The sequence below is a fragment of the Ictalurus punctatus genome, chromosome 4, assembly GCF_001660625.3.
Source record: "Ictalurus punctatus breed USDA103 chromosome 4, Coco_2.0, whole genome shotgun sequence".
Lineage (NCBI taxonomy): Eukaryota > Metazoa > Chordata > Actinopteri > Siluriformes > Ictaluridae > Ictalurus > Ictalurus punctatus.
Window position 1 is genome coordinate 6,807,272 of NC_071284.1, and position 17,262 is coordinate 6,824,533.

Sequence of the window (17,262 nt, forward strand, 5' to 3'; positions counted from 1 at the left end):
TATATTTTCTAAAAGCAAGAATTATTTCTTGTCAAACTTTGTGCATGCAAAAAGATAAGACAACACAAACATTATTTTTACAAACTCTCAGTCAAGACTAAGACCATATTTTGTGAGACCAATGCCCAAGACTAAGTACAAATACCAGTAATTCTGAATACAGAAAACATCTGGAGACTGGACTCGTACAGCTCAAGTGTCGACATCTATGGTTTCGATTTTTTTTTACCCCTTGCTACAGTGATTTAAAAAAAAAAAAGCTTTTCTGCTGTCTCAGATAAAGCAGAGGTCAGAACAAAAAAGAATGTAATTTGCCTAGTGAAAAATTCACTGAAAGGGAAAGGACACGAGAAGTGAAAGTCACATTTTTCTGTTAGAGGTTACTTTCGCTTCACTCCAGTTTTATCGAGGTGAACTTTGCTTTGTGAGTTCACAGCCCTCCGTCTTGCGAGCCAATAGAAGCCAAAACTGTATCATGTGATCAGTCAGCGTACATGCTACCAAAAAATGTACTGAAGCTCAGATCTACAAGTAAGTCATTCGATTGACAGTAAATATTTTTCACTACGATTTTATTAAGTGCAGTATAATCAATCCGTACAGGAGTTTTTTGTGATTGTTGCGGCCAAAAATGCTCGATTTTGCTGCAGCTTTAAAAAAAAAAAAGAAATTGTGCTCTTTTTTTTGCGGAAAACTCCTTGAATTGGTGAATTCGCAATTGTACGGAATTGTTTTGCAGTGATGTTCGTTGGTAAATAAATGAGACCTTTTTAGCTGTGCTCATGTTTGACGCACGTGAATCGAAGAGGGTTTTTTGGCTGAATGCGCATTGTGATGATGTCACATGACCCGTCTTGGCCGAAATCGGCTGAAAATCAGTGGTCATTTTTTTTTAAAAGGTGGAAAAATGCGCGCTTGATTTTGCGTTAATTTCTGCGATGACAAAATTGCGAAATCCTGGAGGGACTGCATAATATTCAAACGGACTGTACTGCATAACGGACATGCGCTCATGTTCATTTTGTGTCATGGAGCCAGCCCATCCACCAAACTACGCTAGGCTTTTTGTGGTTAAAATTATTTTCTTATCTCTCTGCATGCTAGGATTGTCTTGTACCTCTGATATTGGTACAGGATATACAAAATATCTAGGAATCAATAAGTACTATACAGAAGGATCTTACAAATTGTATATGTACTGTGTATAATAGTTCTTTGTAGGACCAGATTCTTGAAGGCTTTTTTCACAGTCTGTGGAGGATTCATGGCATCAGTCAAATCTGTTTGTCAAGAAGTGTAGAATGTACACAGAAATTTCTCAAGAATTTCTCTTCTCATTTTTTCCCCCCTCTGTTGTACTATATGCCTTGTCCTTGATAGAAATGAAGGCTGTTGAAATATGGATGTGTTTCTGGCTCTCTAATTGGTGGAAGGATGACATGTGACTAGTAGGAGTATTGAAAAGCATTTGGTACAGCTTCGTTTAAGTTTTAATTACCTAATAGATTTTAGTTTTGGAATTAATTGAAATATCAATGATGAGCTGATGAGATTTATACTCCCACAGAGGAAATGGAAAGTGAACGTTGTGACACTTTCTTAAGCAAAGAAAACCACAAAGAAACAATATTGTAATTTTATCCTTAACTTTAGTGCTTCAGATTAGTTTTCATTTATTTGCCTACAGTACAGTTGACTTTGTTTGATATTTAGATAAGATGAATGTATTTGATGTACAGGGAACATCTCACACACACACACACACACACACACACACACACACACATATATTGGAGATGCTGTACTGATTAGTGGTAAGGAATAATTTTGTTTATTAATGGAGGAAAAGTCTATGGTATTTCCTGTGGGGGTCAGCGTGTTGGATTTCCTGCGGAAGCTAAGCTGCATACAGCAGGTGAACCTTAACTGACCCCGGAACATATAGAGTTGATGGTGCAGGCATGTTTAGAGAGAGATAGAGAGGTCTTGCATTTCTTCTCGTCATCACAGTGAGAGCTACGGTAAGGCTAGCTGAAAATGAATGCAGCTCATCCCCGCCTTAAGAGAGGCTGTTGAAGGACTTGGTGTTTAGGAGACCTTTAGTGTGCTGCTCAAGAGGGATTTACTCCACACTATTTCTGTTCAAAGATCATTCGCAAAATTACAGCTTAGTGCTCGGAAACTGTGCCAGGGAATCGTCTGGAACCATCTGATAGAGCCGAGAAAGCTGTCTGGCTTTGCCTGGCGATTTTAAAATCGATAGTTCAGGCAAAAATACAATCGAATCCATTTGTAGTTGATGAGCTAAGACGTGAAAGAGTTCTCGTCATCAGCTGAGGAGACTGAATGGCCTTATTGATATATAAAAGCTGACTTTCAAAGGACTGGAGCAGGGTAATTAGCTCAGTTTTGCGGTGCGAGTGTTTGCACTGAGATCTTTACTCCTTGTTTGTAGGTATTCCTACATGATGACATGACGTGAATCCAAAACCCACTTGAGTGTTCGTACCAAAGGAAAATAATGAACGGCAAAAACGTGAAACTTTTAATTACTCCGAAACCCCCTTAGGTGAATTTCTCAGAGTTTTGTTGGCGACGGTGTAAATTTGCATGTGTTTTGGGTGTATAGGGGCTGCACAGAGGAACACGAGATGAAGACTCAGGAGCAGAAAGGCGATGCAGAGCCGATGGCAGCGAGTTACCGTTCCAGCCAGCGAGGTCCGGCGTGGCGTTGGGACAGCCCCCCTACCGCCCCATCAGCTCAGCGCTGGACTCCCGTGGGGCCTCCGTCAGGTCCCAGCCGAACACACAAGGGCCTGGTGCCTGTCCCATACAGAGAGCCGCAACACATCCCCGCTAAAAGGTGAAACATTTCGTTAAAATTCCACCTATTGAAAGTTTCAGCAGTCCCACGCTGTTCGTTTACAGTAGCTTGCATAAGTATTCACTCCCCCGTGAACTTTCCCACATTTTGTCATGTTACAACCTGGAACTGTAACGGACTTACACAAAACACAAAATAACCCATAAAGGTGAGGTTAGGGGGAAAATCCATATAGTTTGCTACAGATATCTACAAATAAAAAGCGTAAAAGTTGTGACTGCTTAAGTATTCACCTCCATTACTGTTGGTCAGTTCTGGTACCATTTGCTATCAGAAGTGTGTGCAATCAAAGTGTCACATGATCTCAATATAAATACACCTTTTCGGTCCAGTTTGTCAACGAACTTGCCTAAACAAGCAGCATCATGAAGACCAAGGAGCTATCAGTCAAGGTTTGATTGATTATTAAAAAAAAAAAATCCTAAACTTTGAACATCCCATAGTGGACTAAAGCCAATTAGTCCATTATTTAAAAGTGGAACGAATATAGGACAAAGGAGCTCAAATGGGAGAAGTCCATTTCAGTCCCAGGTTGTAACGCTACAAAATGTGGAAAAGGTTCGAGGCGATGCAGATGGATCACACACAAGCAGTCACTAATCTGTAACTCGGGTGCCAAGGACTACTGTTCAGTTTTTTTTTCCCGCTTTTTCCTCCCGTTTTTTTTTTCCTAACAAGTAGGTTCAACAACGCATCCAGAGAAAACGAAGACACTAGCAAGACTCAAATAATATCTTGTTCTGTCCTGATCAAGCAGTTATTCACAGTTCATAGCTGAATAATTGGCTTCGTCAAGGGCACAAACAATATGTGCACGTACATGATCACATACTAGTGTGTTTCCGTTAGTCTGTATTAATGCACTTAACTGACAAACTAGTTTCCCCATATGTTATTACCTTACGTTAGCTTCCACTTATTAGCCAAGCCAATTATGTTTCTGGGTAAATAAAACACATGTTTTTTAATTCGTCCACCTGTGTAGCGAATGTTTCTGTGATGTTTTTTTTCTAATTGAATAGTTTAGTAGTGCAATAATAAAAATATGATGAATGGTAATGAAGAGAGATAAATGTCGGCACTGTGAGTGTGTTCTCTAGTCTATCCCTCACCTTGTTGCTTCTCTACATAACAGCAGATGATGGAAAACAGACAGTGATTCATCAGAGTTTTGGAAATCGTAATCTCCAAAACATTTGAATGGAAATATACTTTGCATGTCTCACCACTAAGTATGTCTGTCCTCCCTCAGACCTGTCAGTTACCCTGAGAACCATTACAGCGTGTCTCCAGTAGGGGCAGATCGAAGTCTGCCCTACCGCAACCCCTCAGCTAGTTTCTCCAGCCCTGGATCGGCTCTCAGCACTGCAGCCCTGAGCGGCCCGTTCGTCCGGTACAAACCCTCTCCAGACAGGCAAGTTCCTTTCATGGCCATGAGGAAAAAAAACAACACAGGAAATGCATGACTACATGATTGCAAGTGCAATTTAGCGCTTGGAACTTTTAATAAATTATTGTATTATACATTTTCAACAGTCCTAGAAAATGTGCATTTACCCGTACAAAAATTGCACGAACCCATATTGGTGGTATTTTGCGATTAAAGAAGTATCAGTGTTGAGTTTTTCTTGGCATAGAGTTAACAAATACACTGACATCCATGCTAATGGCATGAGAACATTATCATCACTTGAACTATTTACTTTAAACAAATTTTTTAGATATAATGTATGTATATGTATATATAATGATGATGATGATGAGGAAAAAAGAATCAAATCTTGTGGAAATTCAGGATGATGCAACTTCCTGTTGAACACATGACTTCTGGAATGTTCCAAACATTGGGGTGAATTCAACAAGGTTGAGTCAATGTCACGGGGAAAAAATTTAAATTTTTCACACACTTTAACGGAAGGCTCATTGGAATCGAAGTTTCAAACATGGAGTGTTAAACGGATTCACGTTAATGCAAAAATAATTGTTTTATCATTAAGTTATTGATCTGAAAGCTGTAAAATGGGTTGTTTTGTAGTTGTTGACTGTTACCTACATGCATATTTGTAATTGGGACATAAATAGCACCCGAAATATGGAATCACCTGAATAGTAAGTGCAGATGATTGGACTTGGGGCTGTGGTCTTGTTATTAACTTGCAACGATAAATACACACATTGAAGCGTCTTATCGTGTGGAATACACCACGACTCGGTTTGATACCGACCGTTGGGCTTTCAGAAGGTGTTTTCTGTTTGAAAAGTAGCTATGAAACTGAAGCCAAACCGGTAGTGAGGTGCGTGGGTGTGAGGAGTGTGTAAAGCATGCCAGGGCACACACAGCTGATTAATCCTTCAGATTTGTAACCTTATATCACGTATGTGTGTGTGTGGGTGGGTGTTTTGGGAGGTCGAGGCAGGTACAGACATATCTGCTCTGTACTGATTGATTGAAGTGTGTGTTTGTGTGTGAGCACACCTATTGTGACTTGCCCTGCTGAACCGGAGTGACACGTTCTCTGTGATCTAAATGCAGCCAGTGTGTGACTCAGTTTATTAATTACACCCTTATTAGTTTGTGGGGTTTTTTTTAGTTCATATTTTTGTGAGCGTGTTATTGTTTATTAGGTTTTTTTTTGTTTTGTTTTGTTTTTACCAGATGTTATTGATTTATACGTACTTGCATTGTTTACTTAGTTTATTTATTATATAAAGTTATTCACTGATGAGCATACCGTTTGGGTGTTTTTTGTTTTTTTTTTAAACCTGGTTTCCACGTAGCACTCCTCACATTATTTACAGAAGGAGCACCGCAGGAGAGTAATGCAGCATACATGTACTTCTGACCCAGATTTCAGTCTGCTAAAGTAATGTTCTCTTTCTTTGTCCTTTCCTTTATGTTACTCTAAGGTGGTAGCTCGCCTACAACCCTAATTGGTTGGAAGAGTGTTCCTCAAGCAGAAGTTGAATAGAGATTGGGTTCCTAGTTCAGACACACACACCGTCACCTATTTTAAATTCTCTGGAGAAGCTTTTAATGCAGCTAATTAGTGTTGTGTTAGCCTTAAATCTGACACTAAGCTTAAATTCAGTAACCAGTAGGAAACCTTTTGGCTCCGAAGACATGTGGTCCCCACACTGAGGTTTCATTTCCTAACATCTGGATTTACCGAGTGTGAATTGCATTAATGCGGCACACACACACTTTGAGATAAACTCTCATTTATGTTGACGTTTGTGTAAACACACGGCCTTGGTGCGCATCTTTGCTAGACTCTGTGACTTAGATCAAAAGCATGAAGATGCCTGAAGTGTGTGTCATCAGTGTGCGTCAGGCTTTTGTTCCCTCTAGCTGCTCGAATCAGGTTCAAGTCCTTAATGCGCATTTTGGCCCAACTTTCTAGCCTGAAGACATAGCACCTGAACATTTCTATTTTTTTCCTTGAAACATAAATCATTGTACAACCTGGTTGTGATGTTTGCACACTGAAACCAATATGTTTTATTTATTTACCGGATGGCAAAACATATGATCAGTGCTTTTATCAGCTATATGATTGGATTATATTCTTATATACCTCACTTGTAAGTTGCATTGGATAAAAGCAACTGCCACACAAACTAATGCCAGCGTGTAACGCTCATGTCATTGTGTGTGAGTGCAGGTTCGGCTCGGCCCAGCGCTCCCTCCAGCCGTACGAAGCTCATTTGACTCTTGATGGATCCAGTGGAGATTCCTCATCCGGCTTCACCAGCCAGGAGAGCACTATGGAGCGCAGCAAGACAGGTACACATACGCACGCACATCATGTTACACACATCAGTCAGACTGGAGTTTTTCAGCTTGAGCACAGCAGCTTCATTCTGTCCTCTGCTGGCAAAATGGTGGAACTGCAGCTGTCTGGTGGTTTGGTTTGCTTTATTCATACAGACTTTTGACAAACAAAATAGTTATAAAAAGGATGATTTTCTGAGCTTTCTAAAATTCTGTTTGAGAGTTTGAAGTTAGTTATGCCGATATTAGTATTTCTAAAAGATGATGTACTTCTTCACGAACAAAGCAATTAATTTATTTTTCAAAAAAAAAAAAAAAAAGAAATCCTTGCCTCTACCATTGAAGGCAAAATATTTTTTTTCTTTGACTTTCTTCATTTTTGTTTACAGTGTTTTATTTTTCCTTAGGCTGCATTCTCATCTATTAGTCTGTTTGAGTAGTCTTATTGTTTTCGGTTTGGTTTAAATTGGGTTTATACTGTACATGTGAATTGTATCCAGCGAATAGAATAATGCTGATTAATTCATATATAATTTGCCTATAATAAATTATTTAATAGTGCTTATTTGTGGTGAAATTGTGTGTGTGTGGACTTGCGACAAATGATTCGGATTCTCTGTTCCAGTGGACCTCTGACAAGTAGTGATTAAATGTGTGTCAATTAATCTTCATGTTTGTGTGTGTGTGTCACAGAGCCCATGTGGCATGTTGCAGCTCCGTCTCGGAGTGCATCCGGGGGCGGAGCTCAGAGGCGACAGGCTCGGCAGGATTTGCAGGGGAAGGATTCGCCAAACCGACACTCAAAGGTGAGAGGACTTTCCTGTTACCATAGAAACCATGCTCTATTTCAGATCACCATGTTCTATAATAATATATGACCCTTTGCCCTCTTTTCTACTTCTGCACTCATGTCTGTCAGATAACTTAATGGAATTGAACTATTTTATTTTCAAAGTTGTGAAGTTTTCATTGAATGATAACCTCTCTGTCTGTCTGTCTCTCTCTCTCAGGGCGAGACGCAGTACTCCAGCCACTCCAGCAGTAACACTTTGTCCAGTAACGCCTCCAGCAGCCACAGTGACGAACGCTGGTTTGACACCATGGGTGCTAGCACCTCCGGTGCCCTCAGTGACCCTTGTGATCCCTGTGACCCCGACCCCATGGGGAAAGGAGGCTCTAGCGACAGTGGCATCGATGCCTCTACTCTGTACGCGCCTGCCTCCAGCAGCAAATCAAGCAAACTGAGCCGGAGTCATGCGGGAACGCCTCATAAGAGTCTTCACTCTTCAGCCACCTACAGCGGCCTGCACGAGCTCTCTGCCCCTACAGCCAGAGTGGGGGAGGGGCTCCGGCGAGAGTCGTCACCCGTCATAACCGCCTCAGCCAATCCAAGCAAGAGTTACCACACGCGCACCTTCCCTCCACCTGGCTCAGCCAGCACAGACAACTTCAAACCCAGGTGAGCAGGAAGAACCGTTAAATCGACATGTCGGTACATGGCTCATGTACTGTGCTCTTAGTATAACAAGTTAGATTTAGGCACTTGCGATTTGCAGTATACACTGATTTACTGTAATCTCATATGCAGCAGAAGTTACATCTGGTAAAAGTTAAGCGACGCACACAGTTCTAGAAAAAACAAGATGTCCTTTCATCTTTGCTTCTGAGGAGGTGAAAAATGTAGATGGCTGAAATATATACATGGTGTGTGTGTGTGTGTGTGTGTATGTGTGTGTAGAGCCTGCTACACCCCTCAAAGCTTCAAGACCCCAGCTGTGCCTGATAAGCCCCGGGCTTTCCGATCCTCCACGGTCACGCCCACTTCAGGTTCAGCCCAGCTGTCCACCTCCGCCCCCAAATCCTTATATGGTAAAACCAAGCAGGGTGCATGGCAGCAGGAAGAGAGCAGCACAGCCACTATGACCTCTACTTCCAGCAGCACAGACAGCAACAGCAGCAAGTATGTGTGTGTGTGTGTGTGTGAGTAATATGTGATGAAAATTCAGGGTTGTTTTATCATGTGAGAATGTATTATCTGTCTTCTGTTGCAGTCAGTTGTTTATATATATATATGTGTGTGTGTGTGTGTGTGCAGGCAGGTGGACTTAAACAGTAAGAACGTGTTTGGTCAGCCGCGTCTGAGAGCCTCTCTGAGGGACCTGCGTTCTCCTCGGCGTCCGGCGCAAAAGAGCACCATCGAGGACGACTTGAAGAAACTTATCATCATGGACACACCAGCCGACACACACCAAGAATCTGTGAGTACACACACAAATGAAAAGGCATAGTGCGCTTCTGCCTCTCCGGTTATGCTGTGCCACTGCCTCTGACATAAATTTAGTAATTGTACGTTAGCTAAGTGCAGTTTTTTTTTTAAATGGCAAGTAAGAGCATTGGTCATTCTGTGAAGTATTCATTTTAACAGCATCGCTCTGTACGATAAGCTCCGCCCTACATTTATTACATCACGTTCATTTGTGTGTGTGTTTAGTCTCCTCGGAAGACCCTTCAGCGGACCTTCTCAGATGAGAGCTTATGTAGTGGGCGGAGAGACTCGAGCTTTGCCAGCACGCCCCTCTTTGATGGACAGGCTTCGCCCAGCGACCTGCTCTTCACGAGCACACTGCCCACCCGTCGCCATGGCAGCAGCACCAACCATAGCGCCCTGTTGCCCAATAAGAAAGGTGCCTATCTCACGTGCGCTACAATTTTAGGGGTTTTGCTTGTCATAGTAATAGTTTTTGTTAATGCAGATTTAATAATATTAATGTTGTCTTTAAATATATGAGATTTTGGGAGTATCCATAAATTATATTTGACTCATAATACTTTACAAATTATAAGCACTCACCAAAATTCTTTCTCGTAGGTTAAAAAAAACAGTATAAATAGAATCATTGTGTAAGTGTCATAGGCCATTTTTATTTATAGGACAGCATCCCATAAATCCTGTTCTTGTAATTAGGAAAATTAATTTAATTGCCTCGATCTAAATACCATTTGCATTTAAACCTTTGGCAGGCAGCATAGAGTTATGATCATGTAGAAACATTAAAGGTCCTAAACCTAAAGATTTGCTCACACAGTGGCGTACAAGTTTGGCCCATTGACAAATAAAAATAAATTAATAAGCAGCCATCTAAAAGATCAGACTTTATAAATCTAGAAATTTTAATTCATGATCTGTCCTTGGCTGTTACAAAGTGAAGCTACATGTTACGCTCAATAATAAAAATGGAATGAAGGGTCCAAGGGTCAAATCACACTGAATCAAAAGGGAGTTATTCACATCGCACTGAATCAAACTGGAATCGCTGACCTCACACTGAATCAAAAGAGAATCATTCACCTAGCACTGAATCAAACTGGAATCACTGACCTCACACTGAATCAAAAGAGAATCATTCACCTAGCACTGAATCAAACGAGAATCTTTCACCTCACACTGATCCAAAAGGGAGTTATTCACACCGCATTGAATCAAATGGGAATCATTCACATCACACTGAATCAAACGGGAATCATTCACATCACACTGAATCAAACGGGAATCATTCACCTCGCACTGAATCAAACGGGAATCATTCACCTCCCACTGAATCAAACAGAAATCATTCACCTCAGTTACCTCATTTCATGAGTGACCTATATTCAGAGAATGACATTTGTGAATAGCTTCATGCTGACTCGTGTGTTTTTAGTGCCATTGTCTGCATCAGAGCTGTCTCTGACGGAGGTGAGGGATAAAGTGCCCCCCCTGCGTAGACTCGATCCCGGCCTCATGCCCCTTCCTGACACGGCAAGCGGTCTCGAGTGGTCGAGTCTCGTCAACGCTGCCAAGGCCTACGAAGGTAAGACACGTCTGAGAGAGAAACAGACAGAACACATCTGAGTTTGTACGACTTGCTTTTTGAACTTGCCATAGGCTTTTTGAACCCTACTGGACACTGTTTACAAGATGCAGGTTTGTGCAGTTTTTTGCGATAATTACTTTTCTCTTACAAGCTGTAAAACTTTTAAACTATCACTTGATTGGATGTTTGCACTTGTAGTGAAGGAGGAGACTAGACACAGACATTGAAACAATGCTATGCTATGTTCAAACTCGGCCATGTGATCACCAAGTTTAGGAGAACATTAAATATTTTCATAGCTCAGCATTCACAAGTTTGTTTTAATGTAGTCGGATACATGGAAGTTCAATGTGTGGTAATTTATCTAGTTTCCTACAAAACAAGGGCAAAACCGTTTACATGCTGCCGGCTGCACGTTTGTTTACTCTGTTGCCCATCACTCTGTAGGACGAGGATACAAATTATTCCCAAGAGAACTTATCGTACACTACACATTTGACTCCAGCTGAAAACTGATCCGCTGGCTGGGAGTTTAGCAACATGGCAGCTGTTTCGGCCGCCATCTTTTAGGATGCTAGAACATAAGATGTATTTTACCAGTGACTTAAACTTGTGTGTTTTCACAGTGCAAAGAGCAGTTTCACTCTTCTCGCTGTCTGAGCCTCATGTTAGAGGAGCAGAACTGAGACCTGTGAGAAGTCCAGTTCCCTTTCACACACCACAGACCACCCGCACTACACCCACCATCAGCAGGTAATGAGGGACGGCAAGACCTGGAGTAGTATGACTTTTTAACATGTATATGTTGGCAATTATATGCAGATATTTAGCTTAACATGGAAAAATTCAGTTATATGCAGAGGAGGAATTACATAAATTTTTCTTCAAAAACTCCTCTTGGACAGCTTATTCCAAATATACAAAAGTTATGTTTGGCAGAAGAAGAGGAGGGGCATTGCATGTTCATGCAGATTTATATTCATGACATTTTAAAATGTCATTAATACATAGAAAAAATATTACTAATGTTACTATTATGGCCACTGATACTGCTGATTTACTGATTGTACCCAGCACGAAAAGTGGAAAATTTTTACAGGCATTGAGTTCTGACTGGTTCTCTGTCTGTCTGTCTGTCAGTGATGAGGTTTCTGGAGATCTGTCTGGCCGACTGTACCACCTTGAGGTCATGTTAAAGCAGCTGAATAATGATCTGGAGAAGGTGAGCACTCGAAGTACTCGCACATAATTGTCACAATGGCTTGATCTTAGAGTCACTGTATTAATCTTTTCTCTCTCTCTCTCTCTCTCTCTCTCTCTCAGGAGAAGCAGGATAAGGTGGCTTTGCTGGCTGAGATGGCTCACCTGAGGGAGAACAACCAGCGTCTGCAGGAGGAGTCTCTCTCCGCTAGCGAGCAGCTCCGCAAGTTCAGTCAGCTCCTCTCCTCCCCATCAGACAGGAAGTGAACTCTTGACTCGCTCTCTATAAGGAGAGGAAGCTAAAATCAGAGGTGGCAGTTAGAACAAGGGAGATTATGGACAACTCCCATACCTGAGCTGTTCACACACAGCAGGATGTCCTCACTGCCCTTCACCTCACCTCTCTCCACACAAGACTGAACACTGAGACTGCGAAGGATTACAGATGAAAAAGGATGGAAAGTGCAGAGAGAGAGAGAGAGAGAACGAGAAACCAACACACCTTTGAGTCACTTTGGGGCTGCAGATCTTTAACTGGAAGAAGAAAAGACCTACATAGGCATCCCTATTTTTTAGAACTCATGCCAAGTACGTCCCAGCGCCTTGTACGGGAGCGTCATGAATACATTCCCTTCACAGCTATTTTCCCAACTATTGCTTTATTTTTGTAACGGACATGTCTTACCAATAGTAAGCCAGCTGAACAGCTGAAATATTCAGATCGTACAGCTTGCATTCAGAGAGGCCTATTACTACTGCACATGCAGCTCTTCAGCCAAAAAGAGAGAGGGACTGTGATCCTATGCCGAGACTACACTTCCCAGCATGCAGCACTGTAAGAGCCTGCCAAGGGAGAACATGGTACTGTAGTTTTAAACTGAGGTACAATTCTCTTGGACTGACCCACAGGTTTTTATATATATATATATATATATATATATATATATATATATATATATATAGGTACATGGAATGCAAGAAGATATCAAGATATTGTAATTTAATGTTATAAACACATCAGGGTGCTACCTGTTGGTATGCAACCCTCTGCTTAAACATTGTAAATGATCTTAAAGGAATGGTTCAATGAAAGTACACCAACCAATAAAGGTTGTGCTTTTGTACTTCTCAGTAATGTAAATATCAAGCGATGGACATCACTTCCATATTTCACCCAAAATCCTTTCCATAAACACACACTCTTCTTCATATAAAGGATAAAAGCTTTTGTTTAAAATAGAAGGCATTTGGCACGTGCGTAACGTTCAGCTTCCTGCTTTAAATATTCGACAGGTCCAGCTCTTGCTCGTGATCATTCCAAACTGGGGGAAAAAAAGTGATTCTGGCTTTCCAATTTCCTGCCGCCTTATTGATTTTATTTCGTTGTTGTTTTTTAGATTTCTGTAAGTGATGCTATATATGACCTTATACCACAGCACAGCTGAATTCTTAATTCTGATTGGTCAGATGTTGATTATTGTTCTATAACAGTAGCTCTGACAGTAATGCTGGCTGAAAGGCAAAAATTAACTCGTTCTAACACGTTATGGTTTACATCGTATCAACTAATTGACGCTTCGCTTAATATAAGCATCAAACTATCGATATGATGACGTTTTCTGTAAGAATAAATTTATTTCAAATGTACGGAAGGAGTCTCCGGTGTCAGCACGTCGTAACAGTTAGTACGTTTCTCTACACAGGAAGGTCTTGAGCTTTATAACATGAAAAGCTGAGATTTTTTTTCTTTTCTTTTTTTTTTTTTTAAAAGAGAGGACGAATTGCTGTGGTATAAGATGAGGGAAACACTTCAGGAAGTGCTGTTATAAGAAAGTAATCAGGGTGGGGATGGAATCATTAATCGCACATTGTGCCACCAGGTCGTTGATTATTTTCCTATAACAGCACGTCCCTAAGTGTTCTATAGTTTATTTAAAAGTCTGTGTAACTTTTCTGAAGATCTGGATGCAGGATTTTATTATTTTTTTCTAAAATTTGGTCATTTTTTCCAATTCCCACCCGATATCTATTGCTCCCCTATCACACCACGGCTACTAACGAGAGTGTGAAGACATGAAGCCGGCTGTCACAGGGCAGCTGAACGTTAAGAGGAAAGCTTTATCTGCCCTCTTCCGCTTACATGAGTATGCCATCCCTCTCACCCAGCGAGCACGACCAGTTTTGCTCCCTCAGTCCTTCCGGATACAGATTGAAGCATGTTTATGGAAACAATCTTGGGTGGAAAAAAAAAAAAGACTCTCATTACTTGGCAGCAAACGAAATATCACTCGGCCGACCGGCTAGGTTTTCGCTGAGCCATTCCCTTAATGACGGTCATATCTGAGCTGAGACACCATGACATCATGTACTGCATGTCCTGTTCTCACAGTGCTGGTTTCTACGTCCTCCAAGTGACACCCTTTCTTAGACACAGAGTCAGTACTTGCGTTATTCTTCATACGATACGTCCCCCGTGTGTACCGTTTCTCCACGACTAGACGTGATTGTAGATCAGTCAGCCCGTCTCCACGTGGTGTCGTGCAGGAACTGAACGCGGAGGCGCATCTCTTCTTAAAGCGTCGCCGCCAGTACTGTTGAACAGAGTTACTGTAAAAACACAGGACCAATTCGAGCGACTGCTCATAGAACTGTGATGCTCATCTCGTTTTCCCCTTCCTGCGCTTTGGCATCGCACTGTGCGTGTAAACTCCCGTCTTCTTCGTCGAATCGAGACACTGTACGTCTGTATGCAACAGAGACACAACAGCGCCTGCGCTCGTTTAGCACAGCGCCTTCCACACATAATATATTTTTCTATTTACCTCTCAGTTTAGGTGCATCAGGTGACACGACTGTTGGCTGTTTTTAAAAACCGAGAACAAACCGATCCATGTCTGGGTTATGTACTTATTCTGGTTTCCTCATCCCCTGCACTGTCTATAAAGAGTTTAGTCGCTCTTCATGATGCTTTTTTTTTTTTTTTTGAAAGCATTAGAGCAGTTTATAGAGTTACAGAAACTAAATTAGCCAGTAGGTTTAATCCAGAACAGTTGCTCATTTGCTGTCAGTAGGTACTGTGTGTATATGAGCTTTAATATGGCATATTGAAAAGACGCAACCCCGACTGTCCCTTTAATCTGGTCTAACTGGAAAACATTGTCTCAGCGCTCAGGAGCCACTATTCACCCTCGACGGCCTGAACTATTTATTCTATTTATTTTTTGCGTCGGCCAGAGGGATGGTGTTATGTTTTATATTCTATAACTAACTAATAGGAGTCAACACACACACACAAACACACACACACACTCACACCAAGAGGGAGCTGTTTAGACTGGAAAATACAATATATTAGTACAAAAAAATGCGAGGAAAAATCCACCCTGAAGAACTTTATAATGAACCTGATTTACAAGATGTTTTTTCTTTTTCTTTTTATTGCCCCCCCCCCCCCCCCCCCCCCAGTCTGTTTTTATTGTTTCCCCACATTACCCACAATGCCGTTTGACTACTTACCTGTTGGTGCAGTGGGGTTCAGCTCTAACGTCATTCCTTACCTGAAGAGATCGATGCAGCAGCACTTTAATCTTTTAGTCTGTCTAGCTCTGACAGATCGTGCTATGTTGGATTTCTCGTTAATACGATGATGAACATCGGTGGGGGTGGGGGTGGGAGTGTGTGTTTTTGGGGGGGGTGGGAGTGTGACTAATAGAAGAAGCTCTTACTCTTTTGTTTTTAGGAGCCAACAGCAAAGCACGAACAATTCTCTCTTGTGTTTTAAATTGTTTTTTTCTTTTTCTTTCCCCTCTTTAAGTGCACTAGCAATAACTGGGTCTTCCTGTGACATCAGCGTGGCACACAACCGCTAACTTATACAGCACCAACCATCAGATTTGCACCAGAATCACTAACACATCAGAAATATATCAATATAAACATATATCATGTGCTTCAGGGTGGAGGATTCCTTTAAATCCTAGACAATTTAAAGTTGCAACTATATTTTGGTGTCTTGTTTTGTTGTTTTTTTTGTTTTTTTATTCAGGTTGTTTTTTTTTTTTTAACTGAAACTAAACTGGACCATTTCAAAATATCTCATCGTAGATAAAATTAATTCTAGAAATACGATAGAGCCTGTTACTCGTGTAATATCCCCCTCCATTACTACTCGTTATCCTCGTCAGCCTTCTTCCTCGCTAAACGCCTGAATCAGGTCATCCTCTCCTCACCAGCTACGTGTGTGTGTGTGTGTGTGTGTGTGTGCCACTTCAACACACACTCACGGCCTCGTGCGAAGCTCTGCGTGCTGATTATACGCACCATCGGCTGTCTTAATTCTTTAGTTTGTTCAAGGGTGGAGGTGTTTTTAATGTCTTATTTGATAAGTAATCTACAGCTAGCTGAACCTGTGCACCTGAGTAAATCATTAAACTATAGTCCAGCTGTAAAACTTGCTGTGTCGTATGTGTAAAGATTCGGATTATTTATTTTGAATATACTCTCTCTGTCTCTCTCTATCTCTCTCTCTCTCTCTCTCACTGTGTGTCTCTCTCTCTTTCTGTGTGTGTGTGTGTGTGTGTGTGTGTGTGTGTGTCTCTCTTTCTCTGTCTCTCTCTCTTTCTCTCTGTCTCGCTCTCTCTTTTGACACATCAGCCATTTTTCAGTGAAAAAAAAAAGGAATTTTGGTTGATTTTTTTTTAAAGTCATATGTGACATGTTTGATTTCTGCTCTTTTGTAAAATGCTCGTTTTCCTTGTTTGGTTTTTTTTAATGATGTGTGTTAATTTTGTAATGTTAATTTTCTTTTTTTTTTTTCTTGTATGCCGCCCTTCTTAGTTTGATTTATGCCTCGTAAAATCTGATAACTGATTAATCTTTCAGTTTCTTCTGGGAACCTCATATTGATGAGTGTACATTTGATAAGTGTAAATTATGTTTTCAACATTTTATAAAAAAATATATATATTAAAAATATTTCTGATTGAACCTTTTTGTTTGCATGTGTGTGTGAACATCAATGTGAACACCTACAGTGCACTTTGAAGGTTTTTTTTTTCCCCTCGCAAGAAAACCTAATGTGTTTTGGTTTTTTTTGTTTTTTTTTTAACACGTGTCTAATGTTAAATGAACGCGTCGGAGAGGAGCGTCCAGTCTCCATTAAAATCTTTCACTAAATTAAGATGGCTGTATGTGTTCATTTCAGCGAAACTTTAGCAAAAAAATCACGTTCACAAAGTGACACTGAGAGAACTGAAAATATCCACAACGAGAGTCACTAGCATGCTTAATGCCATCATTAATCAGTTCAAATCTGAACTCCCATTTAATAAAATCATACCTTAATAATATGCAAATATTAGGCTATTATAAACATCATATTATCCAAGTAACTTTTTCCTCAATAATATTTGAATAATGTTTGTGTTTAAGAGACTGTTTAAACCTTTATTTATATATATATATATATAAATATAAATATTTCAAAATATAATGTACAGTACTAAGACTATGCAAACATCTTGGGTACTAAATAAAAAAAATTATAAAGAGCA

General features: G+C 40.7%; 1 protein-coding gene across 1 annotated transcript in view; it reads left to right on the top strand.

Moving 5' to 3' along the window:
• sipa1l3 (signal-induced proliferation-associated 1 like 3) overlaps positions 1-16,696 on the top strand; it is a 98,828-nt gene extending 82,132 nt beyond the window's left edge. Inside the window, exons 11-22 of the mRNA XM_047152694.2 lie at positions 2,630-2,863; positions 4,137-4,298; positions 6,547-6,668; positions 7,350-7,462; positions 7,667-8,115; positions 8,395-8,616; positions 8,752-8,914; positions 9,148-9,340; positions 10,358-10,507; positions 11,137-11,263; positions 11,651-11,732; positions 11,834-16,696. Coding sequence (XP_047008650.2) covers positions 2,630-2,863; positions 4,137-4,298; positions 6,547-6,668; positions 7,350-7,462; positions 7,667-8,115; positions 8,395-8,616; positions 8,752-8,914; positions 9,148-9,340; positions 10,358-10,507; positions 11,137-11,263; positions 11,651-11,732; positions 11,834-11,977 — 2,161 coding nt within the window. The 3' untranslated portion in view covers positions 11,978-16,696. The remainder of the gene's footprint in view (positions 1-2,629; positions 2,864-4,136; positions 4,299-6,546; positions 6,669-7,349; positions 7,463-7,666; positions 8,116-8,394; positions 8,617-8,751; positions 8,915-9,147; positions 9,341-10,357; positions 10,508-11,136; positions 11,264-11,650; positions 11,733-11,833) is intronic.
• The last annotated feature ends 566 nt before the right edge of the window (positions 16,697-17,262 follow it).